The sequence below is a fragment of the Dipodomys merriami genome, unplaced genomic scaffold (genome assembly GCF_024711535.1).
Source record: "Dipodomys merriami isolate MVZ:Mamm:240054 unplaced genomic scaffold, mDipMer1.0.p SCAF_13, whole genome shotgun sequence".
In the NCBI taxonomy this organism is placed as follows: domain Eukaryota; kingdom Metazoa; phylum Chordata; class Mammalia; order Rodentia; family Heteromyidae; genus Dipodomys; species Dipodomys merriami.
This window is the reverse complement of record NW_027202604.1, coordinates 23,323,915-23,343,182: the sequence shown is the minus strand read 5'-3', so window position 1 is coordinate 23,343,182 and position 19,268 is coordinate 23,323,915. Positions and strand designations below refer to the sequence as shown.

Here is a 19,268-nt window from a genome sequence, read left to right as displayed (position 1 = left end):
ATAGTTTGGGACTGTAACACACAGTCACCGAGACAACCAGTAAACATGAGATGAGGTAGTGGATGGTTGGGGTTGTGTTATGGTTTTCTGAGTATCAACAGACATTCCCACGTGTGGGGAGAAATGTAAGTGGGTTATGAACCCAGCAGTCACAAGAGGTGCAGTCAGCTTTCCTCACACATTTCGGTGATGACCATGTGCTAGTGTGCCAACGTCTTTGCTCAGGGACACCCATGTTGAATGTGACAGGTTTTGGTGCCCAATCTAAAGCCTTTTCTCTATGGCAAATGCTACTGTTAACAAAGAGTTGGGAGTACACATGTTTAAAAACAAAAAAAGTAAAGGGTCCTGAATTTGGTCTGTAACCCTGTGCTATTTGGGTAGACTGTTCCCCTAAGGTGTTCTTTCTACTAAAAAAGTCACACATCATTAGAATGTGGTATTCTTTACTTTGGCGAAGCCCTAATTTGTACCACCTCCTCTTTTATTCATTCGGCATCTTGTAGCTCACACTGTACAGTATTTTCTTTTGATGACTTTGACACAGCATTATGTATATTTGCTGGGAGCCAATATAGAATTTTCACATTCATGAATATTTGGCTGTGTACCTGGGCAGGCTGCAGGAGCTCTTATGCTCGGATGAAATGAAAAACAATGTAGTCATAAAATCAACATAAGCTTCCTTTTTTAGATTCACCTTACATTGCTCCTATAATTTGCTTCGCTTCGGTACTAAACCTTCGTTGACATCTCTCTTTTTATCTAGTGTTTGTCCAGCAATAATTACATTCATTCACTTAAAAGGAGCCAAAATAATATAGTTGACATGGAACTTGGGGAATAGAATTTTCACGTTTAGACACTGTCATGAAATCAATGGGCATTTTTCTTGTGAATTGGTACTGTTACTTCATGATGAAAGATTGAGATACTTAAGAATGTGTTCACTTTGTGATTTCTTATGGAAAGATGATTCAAAGAGTTGTAATTAGGGGTTATGTATTTGCTTCTGACACTAAACAAAAATTATCACTAAAAATGGAACTTTAGTTAAGGTGGAGAAAATATGTCATCTTTGGAGAAAAACGATTAGGCATTACATGTAGAAATTTGTTATTCCTTGTTAGCACTATAGTAATTGGTCAATACCTTGTTATTACTGCTGCTGTTTCCTCCTCTATCTCTCCTGCTAGTCCTGGGCCTTGAACTCATGGCCTGAGTGCTGTCCTTGGGGGTTTTGTTTGGTTTTGTTTTTTTCTCAAGGCTAGCACTCTACTACTTGAGCTACAGCTCTACTTTCAGCTTTTTGCTGGCTAATTAGAAATACGAATCTCTTGGGCTTCCCTGCCTGGCAGGCTTCAAAGAGTGATCCTTACTTCTCAGCCTCCTGAATAGCTAAGATTACAGATGAGAGCCACCAGCACTGGGCCTACCTCCTCCTTTTGCCTTCTTCCTGCGTCTCCTCTTCCCCCTTCTCTTTGGTTCTTCTCTTCTCCTTCTCTCTTCCCTTCCTCCTCATCCTACAGTGCTAAGAACTGAGTTATGGTCTTGTACATGTCAGGCAAACAGCACTGAGCTAGCCCCAAACCAATAACGGGTGCATTTCTTTCCACAGCCATTTCTCCAAACCACTATAGTCTATGGGGTGATAATAATGTTGATTGTGCTATATCATTGTGGCTGCCATTAGTTGAGTGCATATTATAATAGCTAGACTAGGCATTTACATATATTATTTCATAGAATACTCCCTCCATCTTATGAGATATTTATTGTTACTATCACCATTTTAGAGATGAGAAAAACCAAGGTCCATGATATTGAAGTTGGCCTTGGAATCTAAACTGCTGGAATCTAAACTTATGAAGTCTGATTTATACTGACATTCTGGAAGAGCCTAGGTATTTGCACATTTTAGGAAAGTGATATTATAATGTGATTAGTGATTTCTTATTTCACACTTAACATTATATTCCTATATTGGAAGGAATAATGAAAGCCACTGTTACATTTTTGAGCAGTGAATTACACTAGGTATTATTATGCATGGAAAGAAAACAATTCCTTTACCACGTTGTAATAGCTGTGTGAGCAGAGACTAGATTCTAAGCATCTTAATAGTTAAAACACATTTTTATTTTTTACCTAGGCTCTTCCTATTAGACCAGGCAGCTTTCCAATTTTCCATCATCTTGCCCTCATCTCCCATCTGAGATTATAGCCATGTGCCAACATGCCCAGCCTTGTGCAATATTTTTTAACAACTATTGGCATAAAAATTGCATACCATACAATTTGCCTTCTCAAAGTGAACAATTCATTGGTTGTCATTATATTCACAAGACTAACTATGCAACCATTATAAGTATTTAATTAGAGAATATATGTATTTCCCCCCAACCTCTTGCAAAAAGAAACCATATGCCAATTAGAGTGATTTTTTTTTCTTTTTTTAAACTAAGAAAGCAAGCTGCCTAATCTGAGAAGCATTCGGCATTTAGTACTGAGCATGCAAATTCACCTAATTTGTGGAAACATAATATTCTTCATTAATCACAGGTTTTACCGAAATAATCACTTTCTCTTATAAGCCTTTGAACATCATCTAGCAGAAATGGTTGGAAAAATCAGTTTGTTTTCATTTTATACAAACAATTGCTGTAATTAATTCTGTAAAAGCAAAAATATGCCTTGTTCTCATGGAGCAGGTCTGTCTAGCCTAATCCCCGGTTATCACAGACAACCTTTAGATGGAGCCTTACTGCATTCCTCTCAGAACAAATATGTGTCAGGATAATCCTCTAGAGTTGATGTTTGATATGTTGAGGATTCTTATCTTTTATTTCCTGAGTGCTTTTAATACTGTTTGAGATGAATCCATGACAGCTTGAGAATTTTACTTTGTGCTTTCCAGTGTTTAATGAATGCAAGTTTTCCTTGTGTGGCAAGTTTTCTCTTTGGTGGAAAGGGGAGGTTCTTTCTACAGGGATTCTGGGATGCTTTACTAGATTATTCTGGTTAGGAGATGATGAGATGGAGTTCTCCAGAGCTTCAGTTTGGGATCCAGGAAATCCTGGGATTCAGCCGTCTATCATCCAACCCTCAACCCCACAGCCCTCCTTCCTTGACTTGATGAGGGCCATGTTGGTTTATTTGTCCCTGAAGAGTTATAGAACTCAATGGAACCCCTCCTCACTCCTATTTTATCTCCTAACCCTTCCTCTGTGTCTCTTGCATATATAGATGTTTTCACTGCTCTGGGGCAATAAAATCCTATGTTCAAATTCTGTTTCTCCTGTTAACTAGATGGGTAATTTCTAACAAGTCACATGGTATTTCTCTGCATCTTTTGCCAATCTGTGATATGAGGGTAATATTACCTGCTTATAGTGTTGTTGCAAGGATAAATGTTGGCTTAAGTACAGTTTTTTATAAGCAGATTTGTGTGTGTATATGTGTGTTTTTGTGCGCACGTGCATGAGCACACATCTGCCAGTATGGGGGCTCGAACTCAGGGCCTAGGTACTGTCCCTTAGCCTTTTCTCTCAAAGCTTATATTCTACATGAACCATTCTTCTACTTGAGCTATTTTTGGTTGTTTCTTTTCTTTTGTTTTTGCAGGTTAATTAGAGATCAGAGTCTCTTAGACTTTTGTGCCTAAGCAGCTTTGACCCATAGTCCTCAGATCACAACCTCCTGAGTAGCTAGGGTTACAGGCATGAACCACTAGTGCCCAACATATGAACATTATTTTTAAATGCCTGAAATAAATCTACTGCTTGAGTCTTTGCATAGGAATTGACTTGTACCTCTCTGTCATGCTGCTGTGTTGTCATAGTAGCAGGCCATGTTCTTCTGTGCCAGTGACAAAATGAGTATAAAAGAAGAACCTGCCTGTGTACAGCAACAATCAACATAACGTCAGAGATGGACACTGTTGGTTTGTCTTACACTAGGTCCTTCCTCCTTTGCTAATGGTTGTAAGTCATTTGCTTGCTATAGGCAAGTATGTACCTTCTTCTTCTGTCACCATTCAATTCTCTCAGCTGTCTGCCCCTTCCCCATGCTTCCTGGTAAGGTTACATATCCACCCTTCCAATGGCTGAGGGCCACTGGCTTCCAAGAAAACAATAGATGGGAGATTTGTATAGCTTTTCTCCTGGGCTATCTCACTTGGCACTCAAAACTTCTTTTCCTTCTTCCCAACTCACTGTTGTTGTGAAACAAAGAGCTGGAAGCAGGATCGTGAAAAACAGATGGAATGTTTCCCATCTTCGATTCTAGGCCCCTTTTCTGGCCATCAGTGTAATGAAACAAATGCAAGTCCATGTTTATTTCAAGTGTTTTAGATGTGATGTGCTAATTACATAGTGTGCTCCATGTAGGATGGAAGCTGATGAGCTCTGGCTTGAGAGTTGTAGCTGCAGTGAAGTAATTGTCTTTATGCACCTGCTTTTAAACAGCTGAGCATAGTGTGCTTGCCTACAATTCTAGCTGCTTGGGAGGCTGAGGTATGGAAGATCATAATTTGAGACCATCCTGGGCAAAAAGTTTGTAAGACCTCTTTGTCAACCAATAGCTAGTTGTAGGAGCATATATCTGTCAACTGAATTGTATAGAAGCCTGAGATCTGGCCAATTGTGGTTCCAAGATAGCCCAGGCAAAAATATTTGCAGCACTCCATCTCAATAGAACAAACTGTGTGTGCTGGTACATGCCTGTCTTCTCAGCTAAGGCAGGAAGCATAAAATAGTATCATTATAGTTCAGGTGTAGACCTCAGCAAAGGAAAAAAAAAGAGCTATAATCTCAAAAAAACCAAAAACTGTTCAAACAAGGGCTGTAAGCATAGTTCAGTGGTAGAATCCCTGCTCAACAAGCATGAGGCCCTGACTTCAAACCTCTATATTGTCCCCTACTCCCCCCACACCAAAGACGTGATTAGTGAGTAGTCTCGTTTAAAATCTGGGGTGGAAAATAGAAAACTGAAGGCCTTGCTCCTTCCTTTTAGTCATCAGGGTTGGAAAGGTTGGAGAAGGAGAGTACCTCGTTAGTCAAAATGAAGGTACTAAAGGAGATGAATTGCCTTCTCTTTGTATGAAGTGCCTTTCCACTGAGAAGTGAAGATTTGTAGATAGCCACATAGGGTGATATGAAGACACCATATCTTCTAAATTTTAGTTTTGCCCTTTTGGCCATTTGGTCAACCTTCTTCATTCCTGTCTATTTTTAATATTCTCTAGGGATGCTAATGAGGGGAATCCCTTCAAGTTTCTGTGAAATGGTGCATCAGTTCAGGTTAGACTGGGGTACAACTAGATTCTAGATTCTTTAGGGAATCTAAAGAGAATTCAGCTTTGCTCTTGACAGATACACAGCACGTGTGTGTGTGTGTGTGCACGCGCGCGCGTGTGTGTGTGTGTGTGCACATGCGCGTGTGTATGTGTGTGTGGCTCAGCAGCAGACACTTCCATTCTCTCTCAATGTGAGTCTCTTACCCACTGTGACAGTGATGGTATTTTGGAGATAGGGCCTTTGGGAGGGAACTGAGATGGATTTTGTCATGAGGGTGGGTCCCTCTTGATAGAATTAATGCTGTCAAAGAAGGAGGAGACAGGAAAGCTTGCTTTCTCTGACATGAAAGGATGTAATTTAAAAAAAAAAAAGGCAACTATGTGCAAACCAGGAAGAAGATCCTCAGCAGAGTCTGCTAACACCTTGATCTTCTGCTTGCAGCCTCTGGGACTGTTAAAAGTGCTGTGTGTTTGAGCCATCCTATCTAGTCTGTGGTATTGTCCTACAGCAGCTCCAACTTAAAAAAAAAAATCCAAGTAAATACGTTAAGGATGAGAAAATTTAGATCTCAGATTCCAGATCAATGAAATACACTTATTTTTGTTGCATTTATTTTTGGTACTTACTATTTATGACAGGTTGAAATGGATTCTTCATTAGAGATAATGCTAAATGTTTCCTTAAAAATAACCAAGTCAGTCTGTCCTAGACCTGCTCTTCTCCTGCCCTTGGACTTCAGAACCTGAAACTCTCTGGCCTTACACCCATGCCCCTCTCCCTCAGGGCCCTCAAGACTTTGATCTCAGACTGTGATCCCACTGACTTCCCTGCTTCTGAATTCTCTTTTGGATGTGAACTGAGTCATGCTTCCGGAATTTCAGGGTCTCCAACATTCAGACAGGCTATGTGGGTCTCTTCACCTTCCATAACCTTCTAGTAAGTCCCCTCTGACATATCTGTCAGTGATAGCACATAGCTAAACAGTTTCTGTTGGTCTGTCTCCGTGGAGTTCTCTTGTTCAGCCCTAATCTCCCGTACATCTTTTATACATTATCTCTCAACCTGCTCTCAGGACCCCCTGCAAATTACAAAATATAAACAGTAGCATTCACTATTCGTGATGTAGTATGGATTTGGGGGGGGCAGGCGGGGCGTCGGTCATGGGGCTTGAACTCTGGGCCTGGGTGCTGTTCCTGTGCTCTTCAGCTCAAGGCCAGTACTCTACCACTTGTCACAGTGCCATTTCTGGTTTTCTGGTGGTTAATAGGATAGAAGAGTCTCACAGACTTTCCTGCCCAGGCTGGCTTTGAACCGTGATCCTCAGATCTCAGCCTCCTGAGTAGCTAGGATTACAGGCATAATTTAAAAAATTGCAGGCATAGCCACAGGTGCCCAGCTGTTAGTATGGATTTTCATGTGTACCGAGCAGTGACTCTCCCACAGTCAGGATGCAGGGCATCCTTGTTCTTACCCGTTTCCCTGGGGCTGCCCCTGTGCAGCTCACTCCTGCCTCACACCTGCTGACCACTCGTTAGATGTTCATCCCTAGAGTAGTTTTGTCTTTCTCAGAGCATCATGTACATAAAATCAGTCTGTAGCCTCTCAGTTCTGGCTTTTCTTTTACTCAGCCTTGTGTATTTGTGATTTATCCATGCTGTGTGTATCAGTAGCTTTGCTGAGTAGCAGTTCTATTGGGGGTAAGGGGGTGTCCCATAGTTTAAACCTATTCACAGTTGAAGAATGTGGTGTGATTATGCGTAAAACTATGGTAGAGGTTAGTGAGCAGGTTTCTGTGTTTTATTTCTCTGGGGTCAATAAGCATTGGAATAATGTAATAAATTTATGTTTAATTATTTTGATAGCATATATTAATTGTACAGAGTAAGGGGTCTTACTGTGATTTTCAGTCCATACATATAATTTACACTGATCATATTTATCCCATCTACCACCCCCTCCCCTTTTTTATAATCATAATGTGTTTGTTTCACTGTGACATATTTATATGTATTGTATGACATGACGTGCATACAATTTACTTTAATCATATTCAGTTCCTATCCCCCTCTATTTCTACCTCTTCCTTCCTACTTAACCCCTACCCAGTAGTTCACCTTTTATATTAATGTATTCCTTTTTGTTTTTCTTAATATTTGTATTCTGCATATGAGGGAGAAAGATATAGTAATTTCTTTCTGAGTCTGCCTTGTTTCACTTATCATCATAATCTTTGGTTTCATTCACTTTCCTGCAGATGATATAATTTCATTCTCCTTCATGGTGAATGAAACTCCATTGTGTATATATGCCATATGTTCTTTTTCATTCTTTCCTTGATGGCACCTAAGCTGAATCCATCGCTTGACAATTGTTCATAGTGCCACAGTAATATATTTTAACTTTTTCACGAACTCTTCTCCCAAGTGTTTAGATAAATCATTTTTGTTCTTGAGAGTTTTAGTCACTCTAGCATCTGATATTCTAAACAGAACATTTCTAGCTGGATGCTAAATATAATGCTAACTGTAATCCTAGTTGAGATCTAGAGGATCAAAGTTTAAGGTCCCCCCTGGCAGAAAAGCTCACTAGACTCTATCTCCAAAGTAACCAGCAAGAAGCTGGCTGGAGGCATGGTTCATGTGGTCTGTTTTTCACATGTTAAATGGTTCACTTTAACAGTTGAAGTGACTGCAGTTTTTGGAAGCCTTGTTAGGTTTTAATAAACAGGACTCAGATTAATTTAGCAGCAGGTGATGACAGCATCATTGAGTATTAATAGTTCAGTCTGAGTGGGATGATGGTGGCCCTATTAGCAAGCTAGCCTTAAGTCCGTTTGGATAGTTATTGAGAGAGATCTCAACAGAAGTAACTTGTCTGGGAACCCAGTGGTACTGGAAGCATGACGCACTAGGAAATGGTTTGTTAATATTCCACCACCAGGATTTTCCCCCCTGCTTCAAGTGGGTATTTCTAGAATAAAAAGAGGCTGCCAGTGAGCCTGCTCAGTTTCCTGTCTTTAGCCTTGGGTTGGCAGTTTGATGATAAGGAAGGTCACTTTGTGATTTGCTCTACTAGGGACACTGAAGCCAGGTATACTAAAAGTTTATGAACCATAAAATGTGCACAAGAAGCAAACAGCCACTCAGGTTTGACTAGGTGAACTTTGTGTGTGGTGAGGGTAGGGGTGGGGGTAAGGGACCCGTGGGGTGACATTGCTAATACTTTCTGAAACGTTCAGCAAGACAGAGCTCAAATTCATTGTTTAGACACAAATCTTATAGGCTTTTTGTTGTTGTTGTTGTTGTTTGTTTGGTGCCAGTCAGGTGAAAAAATAATGCCATCTTTTCATCCGTTTCATGTCTACCATATTCCTTTTCATTGCCGAAGGCAAGTGTCTTTGATCTTGGAGTTAGTTTTCAATGCAACAAGAAACCTCATAATACACTGTGTGGTTCACCTGATGCTTACAGTTCTTTTGCATGTTTTTGTGAAAACCAAATTAAGACTGAAGATGTTTGATTTGAATGAGCAAGAGTCGGGTCTTGAAACTATTTCCATTTGTTTTCAGTTTCTAAAATGCCAAAACAAGTATGTGTCTATTGGTAAAACCCAGAATAGGAGAGGTATTAAAGGAAAAAGTGCTCAGTTCATTTCCTGTTTGGGAAGCCACCCTTCCCAAGACTCCATCTGTAAGGGTAAACTATTATTCCACTCATTGACTATGTGAAGATGAACTTATAAAACATTCAGTATACACATGGCTCTCATTTTCTGTTCTTCAAAGAAATGCAACATCAGGGTACATATTCTATAACATGTTTGCATTACTTTGGCTCCCATTCCAGGCATTTCTTCTAACAGTAGTGCGCAGATCCAATCATTCTTTACAGTTTGCTAGGAGAGAGCTAATACCTTCTCCTTGGGTGTGGATTACCACCACATTCCATTTATTTGTTTCCATATCAATGGGTATTCTTTTAATAGATTCACTTTTTCTTTGTCTTGTTTTATTTGGATACGTTTATTGCTCTAACCACTGTGCTACAAATACCTATTTTCTCCTGCCAAGTGACCATAGCCAATAAGAAACAAATAGAATTTTTTTTTGGGGGGGGGGAGTAAAACAGAATTTGACTAGATCATTTTCAAAACATTTATGAGCTGCTGCTAGAAGGAAGGTTTTTGTATAGCAGTTCAAGATGTCTCGCTGTGTAATATGAAGTGTGTTTCTTATTATTCTGAAAGCCTGAAGTGCTTTGGGGCACAGGACAGAACACAGTGTAAACCAGGCACTCTCATGGTTTAGAGTTGTATTCATCAACATGATTGCAATCATTGGTCACATGTGGCTATTAAAATAAGAAGTAAATGAGAACTTAAATTCAGTCCCTCAGTCTCTGTAGCTGTTTTCTAGCCCCTGTGTTAGCACTGTTATGGAATGTCTCCAATCAAGGCAGAAAAGTTCTATTGAGTAAGGGATGGTTTCGAATGTGGAATGACACAAGACTGCCAGAAACTGTTAGAACTGAAATCATGGCTTTACCCATCTCGTTAGGCGACCTTGGGCAGGTTACTTTCCCTCTTTAAGTCTCAGCTTCCTCATCAATACAGTGAAAATAATACTAATCCTACTTTTGTGTTCTCTTGCAAAGATCAAATATAGTAGTATTGATTAAGTGCTTAACACCTTGTTATCAGACATAACATCCACAAGATGGAAGCCATTCTTTCCCAGTGATGGATTTTTTTTCCTCTTCTTTTCTTTTTTGAGAAGGGAAATGATGTGTTTGTTAGCTTAAATCTATTAACTGCAAGATATAGTTGTTCTGGTTTCCAGCTAGACAAACAGAAGACCTTATTGTTAGCTGCAGAAAACCCCAGTTTGTCAGACTCATACTTTTTTCTCTCCCTTTCCTTTCTTTCTTTCTTTTTTTTAAAAAACATCCTCTGTCTCTGAGAAACATGCTTGAATTTGTTTTACTTCTCTTCGGTCAGGAAGTAACCCTTTGGCTTTGTTAGAAGCGTGGTTTGTAATAATTGTACCCACCCCAGATGGCTCCTGAAAACCCTTTGAAATGCCATCTGTCAGGCGTGTGTCCAGCCGGCAGCCTGTCATTCTGCTACAAGAAAGGAGGAGGCGGGGCCCCTCCCTGCGTCCTTTCTCCCTCCATCACTGAATGGAGCCTGGTACATTGGAGCAGACCCAGCATGGGTTGCTCTGAGGATACCCGGGAGTAAACCTCCTGCTAGCCAACAGCATGGAAAGGTTTTGTCTGGATAAAATAAACCCTGAAGGTCTTGCCTGCCTACTGCCTCCTTCCACTGCTGCTCAGAGACCATTTGAAGAATATCTTGTAATGTGGGGGAAAAGATGTCTGTGAGTTTTATTTTTCCTCCAAAACGTAGCATGTTTGAAGGCCTTGGTTATTTCCGATCCTTTTGGGAAATTAAGACTCTGGGGGTGACTATTGTCTTTAAAGTAAATCTGACAAGCTGAATGAGAAAGCACAGTTGAAATGGCATCCATAAGATGGTTACAGAAAGAGGGAGAAAAACAAAACAAAACAAAACAAAACATGGTCTGGTCTAGGAAGATTTTTAAAACTCACAAAGCTTGTGTTTGTTTTTATTTTAACCTTATCTTTTTTTTAAAAAATGAGTTTAATGGAATTTGAGTATGGAGGCTGAGCCTGAGAGTTGCTATTTAAAACTTATTTAGGACAGATCGTATCTCAGCACGTTTCAGAGAGTCTATTCTTGCACAGTATCGGAATCGCCCAGGATGACGTAGACTGTGTTTTACAAGCAGCCCGCTGAACAGCTTTTTTACTTGGCTCCAAAACCTCATTTCCACCTCTCATGCTCCTGTCTTGCTGGTTGCCTCTTGTAAGTTTTCAGGACCTGTATCCTATTCACAGATTCTACAAGACAGAAGGTCTTTGTGTCCAGTCTATGCTTTTCAAGCTTCTTTTTTTGATGCTTCTTCCTTGGTCTTCCAGTGTCCCTGGTTTACTGAACGGCTCATCACTTCTAAGCCAGGTCATCAGACCATGAGCCTTTCCTGATCACCTTCAAACCTAAAGAGGTTACTGGTTCTCACCTCTCTGAACCCAAGTGTCTAATCTCAGACTTAAATGTCTTAAATCAACTCTTTTTTTTCCCCCTCTGTCAGTACTGGGACTTGAACTCAGGGCCAGGGAACTCTCCCTTAGTTATTACACTGAAGGCTGATATTCTACCACTTGAACCACAGATCTGATTCTTGGCTTTTTGCTGGTTCATTGGAAATAAGAGGTTCATAGATTCTTCTGCCTAAGCTGGCTTCAAAACATGATCCTTAGATCTAACTTCCTGAGTAGCTAGGATTGCAGGTGTGAAGCACAGGGCATGGCCAGAGTCAACTCTTGATGCTCTATTCCAGAAGATTTTTGGTTTTTGCTTCTTTTTTTAATAATAAACTAAATTGACCTATATTCTTTCTTACAAATTCACAAATTTCTGTCTTCACAGTATAGGCCTATACTGTCCCACTCCTCTGGTTTTTAACAGTGAGTTGAGGCAGTAGTCTCTAATGATTTCCTGTGAAGTGTAAAACATGTGACTTCCATATCTGGCTCCTTGCATTCATTTTCAACTTCGTTTCTATCCCTGCACCAGCCTATATGCCCTTCTCCCAAATCAAAGCCGTATTCTATACGTCTGTCTGCCTGAGGTTACTCCCCACCTTGCATGAGCCAGGCTTTTCCTATTCCTCCATCCTTACTCCTCACTTTGCCTTCTTTTGCCAAGATGTGCCAAGACACATCTAATCCTCTGCCCTCCATTGTTCTGAGATGCCTCTAACCCTGTAGCCCACAGAAGATTTATTTCTCCCTGTATCATCCCACATGCATATTTATTTTCTGTCTTTCATAGTGAAGTAGAAATTTCATTAGGGGAAATACTTTGTTTTGTTTACCCATGATTCCCCAGTGCCTTAATTAGTGCTTGACATGTACAGGCATCTTGGAAAGTATTTATTCAATAAATGAAGCACATAATGATATATCTATGATCTATATTTATATAATATCAGATTATTGTAGTATAATTGGAAGAGTAAGATTCTGAATTCTAACAATAATAAACTATAACATCTGCTAACGTGTTGCCTTCAATACATATAACACATGTATGACATAGATATTGTCATTAGCCCTATTTTATCCAAGAGGAACCAAGTAGTAACAGAGCTAGGAACTGTGTCCAGCAAGGTCATTAGATCACGAGCCTGTCCTGATCACCTCTGCTTTCTTGAGAACACATTGTGTGCCTAAAACTGAAACACTCAAGTTCCTGAATGTTTTTCCCTCTGTAGTGCTGGGGATCCAACCCAGGTCTTCCTACATGTTAGGCAAGTGTCCTACCATTGAGCTACACTCTGGTCCATGACACGTGAGGTGGAAGTTTAAAGGTCATAAACAACCTCTGCTCTAGTCCACCAAGATGCCAGAAATAGAAACAAATAAGAAACCAGTGCAGGAATAGACCTATGGATAATACTCAAGCAGGCTTCTATTCAGAAAGCCCCAGGGTGCTGAGTAAAAGAAGCAGACACTTGAATATATTCTGTATATAATCTGTGACTAATTAAGCTACTTCAGATATTTTATAAATTGGCTAGGAAGGTGGATCGGTGGTAGAGTGCTTGCCTTGCATGCATGAGGCCCTGGGTTTGATTCCTCAGCACCACATAAGCAGTAAAAGCTGGAAGTGGTGCTGTGGCTCAAGTGGTAGAGAGCTAGCCTTGAGCTGAAGTGCTGAGAGACAGTGCCCAGGTCCAGAGTTCAGACTCTACAACTGACCCCCCCCCAAAAAAACAAAATTTATTTGGCCTGAGTAACACATGCAACAATTCACAAGGTTTTGGACCTAAGGGAATCATGGCTCTCTAAAGTGGGGATAGTTCACCACTGCCAGGAGATCAGGGGTCACATAACCTGCAAGACATTGGAGGTGCAGGGCACATACAGTTGGTTATTTAATTGCTTTAAAATTAAGGGAAGAGGAAGTGGCGTTGTGGTTCAAGTGGTAGAGTGCTTGCCTTGAGCTGAGGAGCTGAGGAGCTGAGGGACAGTGCCCAGACCCAGAGTTTAAGCCCCACAACTGACAAAAAAAAAAAAAAAAGGTTTATAAGGAAAGTCCTAAAAACCTTCATATTTCAATATAAAATTTGCCTAAAATTAAGGGAAGAGAATCTGAGGAATGGGAAGCTCCTGCTTCTTGTGCGGAATAACTTTAAATCACTACCATCCATGTTCATCTTATCTCATCATTTGAAGGAGGCAACAACTGACATCAGTTTGGGCTCTGGTTTGGGCTCCCATCATATCATCGTTCAACCTAGGTTTCCTTTACACACTGAATAATTGCTTTAGTTTATCTTCTATTCTTGGTTCTGGGTAAGCCGCAGTCTGCCCATTGCCTTTCTACTTAGGGTCATGACTAAGCTAAAACAGATCCACAGCCTAGCACCTAAGCAGGTTAACCTCAGGGTTTTAGATTATTACATAGCAGAAACTGTGACATTGAGTAGCCATATAACCAGTTAATTCAGGGAGAGATTTTTCTGTTCAATGTAGTGTCCTTTCTCTGTAGGCAGGACATACAGGTGGCCTCTTTTTTTTTTTTTTTTATCAAATGTATTAATTACATGGACAGAAGCTGCATTTTAATCCCTGGGAGATGTCCAACCACAGATCTTGGGCAATCACATTTCTCCAGTGATGTGTTTATGCAGTGGGTGTCATTTTCTTCAAAGGGCCTATTACACTGGAACTTGCCAGATGTATTAAGAAACACAAGGATTTCAGGGGCTGGGATAAAAATATAAACCCCTTAGACTCTGAGCTTAGTGTTTACTGGAGTCCTCAAAGCTGCTGATAGTACATGTTGTCTGGGTAACATCCTTGCTCATTTGGTGCATTTAAATGACTGGCAAATCTGTCTCTAAGTTACTAGTTATGCTTAGTTCTGTCTTCCTACCTGAGGGTGGAAGAATGCTGTACTCATAGAAGAAGTTGCCTTTCTCTGATACTGTCTGCACAGGTAAGTGGGCAGGATTCTCAGCATGCCAGCTGACCCAACAAGTTCTTTTAATTATACCTGGTTGTGGCACTTCCTGTTCTAATGGCTGATGGCTTCCTTTCCACAGGCACAACCCGATCTCCCAGAGAAGGAGAGGTGCCAGGAGTGGATTACAACTTTCTAACTGTGAAGGAGTTCTTGGATCTTGAGCAGAGCGGGACTCTTCTAGAAGTTGGCACCTATGAAGGTGAGAGTCTTGACAGTTCGGGGGTCACAGAAGATGTGTCTTTCCCATGGACACTGTGGAAGGCCCTAGACCATCCAGGCCAATGTCTTACAAACTAGGGAAGTCTAGCCATCCATAGGAGATTACAGTTTAACCTTAATGTGACAAATCCTAATGAACTATACAGAATAGGATTTGGGGAAGCTATTTACAAATAGGTTTTTTTTTTTTCTTTCGCTGCTGAGGACCAAACTCAGGGCCTTGCACTCGACAGTCTTGAGCTAAATCCTCAACCCTACAAATAGTATTGCTCCAGATGTTTTCTCTTTTAGCTTATGCATTTCAGTGTAGGTGTTGGTGTGTGTCAATGCAGACATGTGGGCATAGGAAACATTGGAAGAGCAATTATGAGCAATCACACAATGTGACCTTGCAGGAAGGATTGTTTTCATGTGGAAAGAATGGAATGCCATTGTGGCTACTAGTTTGGATTTGATGATTTTCTTCTAGGAGAAAATCTATTTACAGAGTTCAGTGTCTGAAATAGTGGGGTCCTTTCACATGTTTCCATCTGCCTATCTTCCATTTGCTAAGTGCTAATGTACTTGTTAGCCTCTGATTTCAGTTCTGAAGTGTGCGTGTATTACACATCCATGTGCAAAGGAGCATCGCAGTCCCTTGTTCTTTTCTTTTCAGTTCTGTCTTCCCTGATCTGTACTGTGCAATAGTAGAACACTCCTTGTTTGCTTCTTCTTCAGACTATTTTGTTTCTTTGTATCAATCACTTAATCTGTTCCCTCTGGATAAGAATTTGGGTCACTTTTAGCTTTTGATCTTTCAAAACACAGCTGTATTTAATAATGTAAACATATTTCACTTGGCAACTGTAAAGCTGTATGTATGAGATGGGTTCCACAGGTGGGATTGCTCAGTCAAAACCAAATGTGGGGGACAGCTTACATTTTCCTCTTCCTCCTCTTTTTATTGTATTATAATCTATTGTTTCTCATAAATGTATGTTTGTGTATATGATTTTAATCCTTTTAAATAAGTTTAATAGATACGTAATGATTAGATATACTTACTAAATACATGTTTATAATACATAAGAATCAGAACAGATGAATTGGCATATCCATCACCTCAAATATTTCTCCCTTCCTCCCTTCTTCCCTTCTTCTTCTTTCCATCCTTCCTTATCTTTCTTCCTTCTTCTGTCCCTCCCTCCCTCACCTTTCTTTCATGTTGGAACTCAAACCCAGGGTCTTGTGCATGCAAACAAAGCCCTCTACCACAGAACTACATCCCAGCTTTTGGTCTTTGCACAAGGATCACGTTACGTAGCTCAGACAGGCCTCATGTTCACTATACACCTCAGGCTTGCTTCAAAGTTGTAATTTTCCTGCCTTTACTTCTCAAGTAATGGGATTACAGGCCTGTACAACCTTGCCTGGCTATCATTTCTTTGCACTGGAAGCATTCAAAGTTCTGTCTTAAGTATACAATTAGTTGTTAGGTGACTAGTTAGCCTACTATAGAATAGAATATTATACGTTACTTCTTTTACCTTCCTCCCTGTTCCTATGTGCCATCTCCTCTCCATTTCCCTTTTCTCCACACCCTTCTAGACTCTCAGTATCACACTTAGAGGAGGTTAGAATATGCAGCATGTGTCTTTCTGAGCCTGACGTATTCTGCTTATCATAATGCTCATTCATGTTGCTGCCAGTGATAGGTGTAATGGCTGAATAATAACGACAATTTCATGGTTGAACAGCCATGTTGTTTATGTGCTCATCTGTCCATGGACACCTGGGTCAACTCCATATCCTGGCCATTGTGGATAGCAATAGACATGGGTGTAGCTATGTCTTTTTATATAGTGGTAAGTGTTCCAGAGTAGAATTTTTTTTATTGGATCAAATTGTAATTGTGTTTCTAACTTTGTAAGGATCCTCCATATTGACTCTCATAATGGCTATATATTAATATACATTCATTGTATGAGTTACCAATTTCCTCCCCATTTTTGCTGATATTTGTGACTGTGCTTATTTTTCCAATAAAAACTACTCTATTAGTAGAGTGAGGTATTACCTCATTGTGGGTTTGATTTGCATCTCTCAAATTGTTAAATTTTCTAGAAATAATGGCTTTTGGGTTATTATTATTTGAGACAGAAGTGGTGTGATACTAGATTAAATGACTAATTTGGCAATAGTTAGAGGTATCTCTATAAAGTCCTAAATTTTAGATTGTTCAGACAATCACACGTATTTAAAAGATTAGACTTAAATAAGTACAGATAGAACACTGATATCAGGAACTGTAGAGCTTCAATGTGATTACAGTCCCTATTAAAGATACTAGCTAAAATCAAGTGCTGGTTAAGGTTAGTTCCTAGGTTCTGCTGTGATGGATTTAGTGGGGGGAGGGGAGCTTTGTCTTTGGCCCCATTATTCATTACCAAATATTGTATATACACAGTTAACTTATGATGTGATTTTTTTGTGGGGGGCGGGGGTCAGTTGTAGGGCTTGAATTCAGGGCCTGGGCGCTGTCTCTGAGCTTTTTTTTTTTGCTCAAGGCTAGTCCTCTATTACTTTGAACCACAGCTCCATTTCTGGTTTTTAGGTGGTTAATTAGAGATAAGAAACCCATAGACTTCCCTGCCTGGGCTGGCTTCAAACCATGATCCTCATATTTCAGCCTCCTGAGCATCTAGGATTACAGACATGAGCCACCAGCACCCAGCTTGAGCATTGCATCTGATCAGTTGGCTTAGTTCTTTGGTCCTGTCATGGCTGGATAGAGACTTGTGAATGGTTGAGGGTGGTGGGTAGGTAGTGAGAAGGCCAAGGGAATTAAGGGAAACATGGAGTTCCTTGTCTTTGTTTCGCCAGTTAAAAATTCAACAACTGTTCAGGTGCTGTTATTATCACCGACATTTTTAAATGGGATTGTGTAAGGTAAATGGCATTAAGTAATTTTTTCAAGGCAATAGTTAGTTCTTAGATGCTGGATCAGGAACCAAACTCAGCTCAGTCTGGCTCTGAGATCCTACACTGTTTTCCTGAAAAAAAAAACCCAAATATCATGACTATAACCTAGTACATAGCTGTAAGGAAGTAACTATTTCTACTTATCTTTAAAACTGTGCTTCTGTGCACACCTACCAGTTGATGATTTCAAAGTTGAAATTCTGTGATGTATAAAGTCATCCTTTCCTCTTCTGACCCATTTGATTTGCTGAAGTCTTTAGCCTCTGACCTTGTACCAGTCAGATTTCCTGCCCTGTGAGATGTCTCTTGATTGCTTGCAGCACACTGGAATATATTATGTTGACTCTTGCAACCTAAGAACAAAACAGGATTGTTCTTAGAAGCTGGCTACTATCTCAGGAGTAGTTCCAGAGAGGTCCTCAGAGGTTAGGCTCTGTGCTGGCCTCTCTTGGACCAGTCCCTAATGGCAGCTGTCTCTGGTGTTGGAGCTGCCCTGCTCACCCACAACCTGGGTCCAAGTCTCAGCCCCTGTGCAGTGGAGCTGGGTGGCCTCTGGCAAGTTGTATAATTGCTTCTTGTCTGCTTTTCCCCTTGGTAAAGTGAAGATAATCACAGGGCTTCATCCTAGGTAGGACTAAATCACACAATGATTGGAAAGGGCTTACCAGAGCGCCTGATCCATATGAGCTCTCAATCAACATTAGTTCTTTTATTTGCGCACACGACTGGCCTTAAAATGCAACTACAGAGGATTTTCTGTCTTCGTGGAGTCAGCAAACCAGCAAATTTGCCCACAAAATATCTGTACTTATTTCTCAAGTTCTAACAACCTTTTGTTCTTTATATTTTATTACTTTATTATTATTATTATTATTACTACTACTATTATTATTATTTTGGTAGTACTAGGATTTGAACTCAAGGCTTTGTACTTCCTAAACAGGTACTCTACCACTAGAGAGCTATGTTCCAGTCCTTTTTTTTTTTTTTTTTCCTTTTTTGGGTCCGGTCATGGGGCCTGGGGCGCTGTCCCTCAGCTCTTCAGCTCAAGGCTAACACTCTACCACTTGAGTCACAGCGCCACTTCCGGCTCTTTTCTTTTTGCTTATGTGGTGCTGAGGAATGGAACCCAGGGCCTCAGGCATGCAAGGCAAGCGCTCTACCACTGAGCCACCTTCCCAGCCCCACCAGTCCTTTTTTTTTGTTTTTTGTTTTTGTTTTTTTCTTAGTAGATCCTGGAGCTTGAACTCAGGGTGTAGGCACTGTCCCTGAACTTTTTGGCTCAAGCCACAGCTCCACTTTCTAGCTTTTTGGTGGTTAATTAGAGGTACAGTCTCAGGGACTTTCCTGCCTGGGCTGGCTTCCAGCTGCAGTTCTCAGATCTTAACCTCCTGCATAGCTAGGAATATAGGCTTGAGTCACCAGCACCTAGCCCCAGTCCTTTTTAGCTTTACTTATTTTTCAAATAGGGTCTTGAGATTTTTGCCATTCTCAGTCACACTCCTCCTATCTCTGCCTCCCATATAGTTAGAGTTAAAAGCATGTACCGCCATGGCCAGCTTGTTGGTTTTGGTTTTGAACTACAATCCTCCTGGATCTCTCTTCCCTGAATAGCTGGAATTACACATGTGAGCCACCAAGGCTGACTTCCTAACCATATTTTACCACCTGGAATTT

The 19,268-nt window shown here is 40.5% G+C and overlaps 1 protein-coding gene across 21 annotated transcripts in view; it reads left to right on the top strand.

Annotated features, from left to right (window-relative positions):
* Positions 1 to 19,268, top strand: part of Magi1 (membrane associated guanylate kinase, WW and PDZ domain containing 1) — a 551,837-nt gene that overhangs the window by 413,379 nt on the left and 119,190 nt on the right. For 19 of the 21 annotated variants that reach the window (XM_070018902.1, XM_070018908.1, XM_070018909.1 and 16 more), the window contains one exon: positions 14,491 to 14,610. In XM_070018902.1, coding sequence (XP_069875003.1) covers positions 14,491 to 14,610 — 120 coding nt within the window. Of the gene's footprint in view, positions 1 to 14,337; positions 14,385 to 14,484; positions 14,611 to 19,268 lie in introns of those variants that run through there. The other 2 variants (XM_070018912.1, XM_070018916.1) reach the window with 2 other exon arrangements.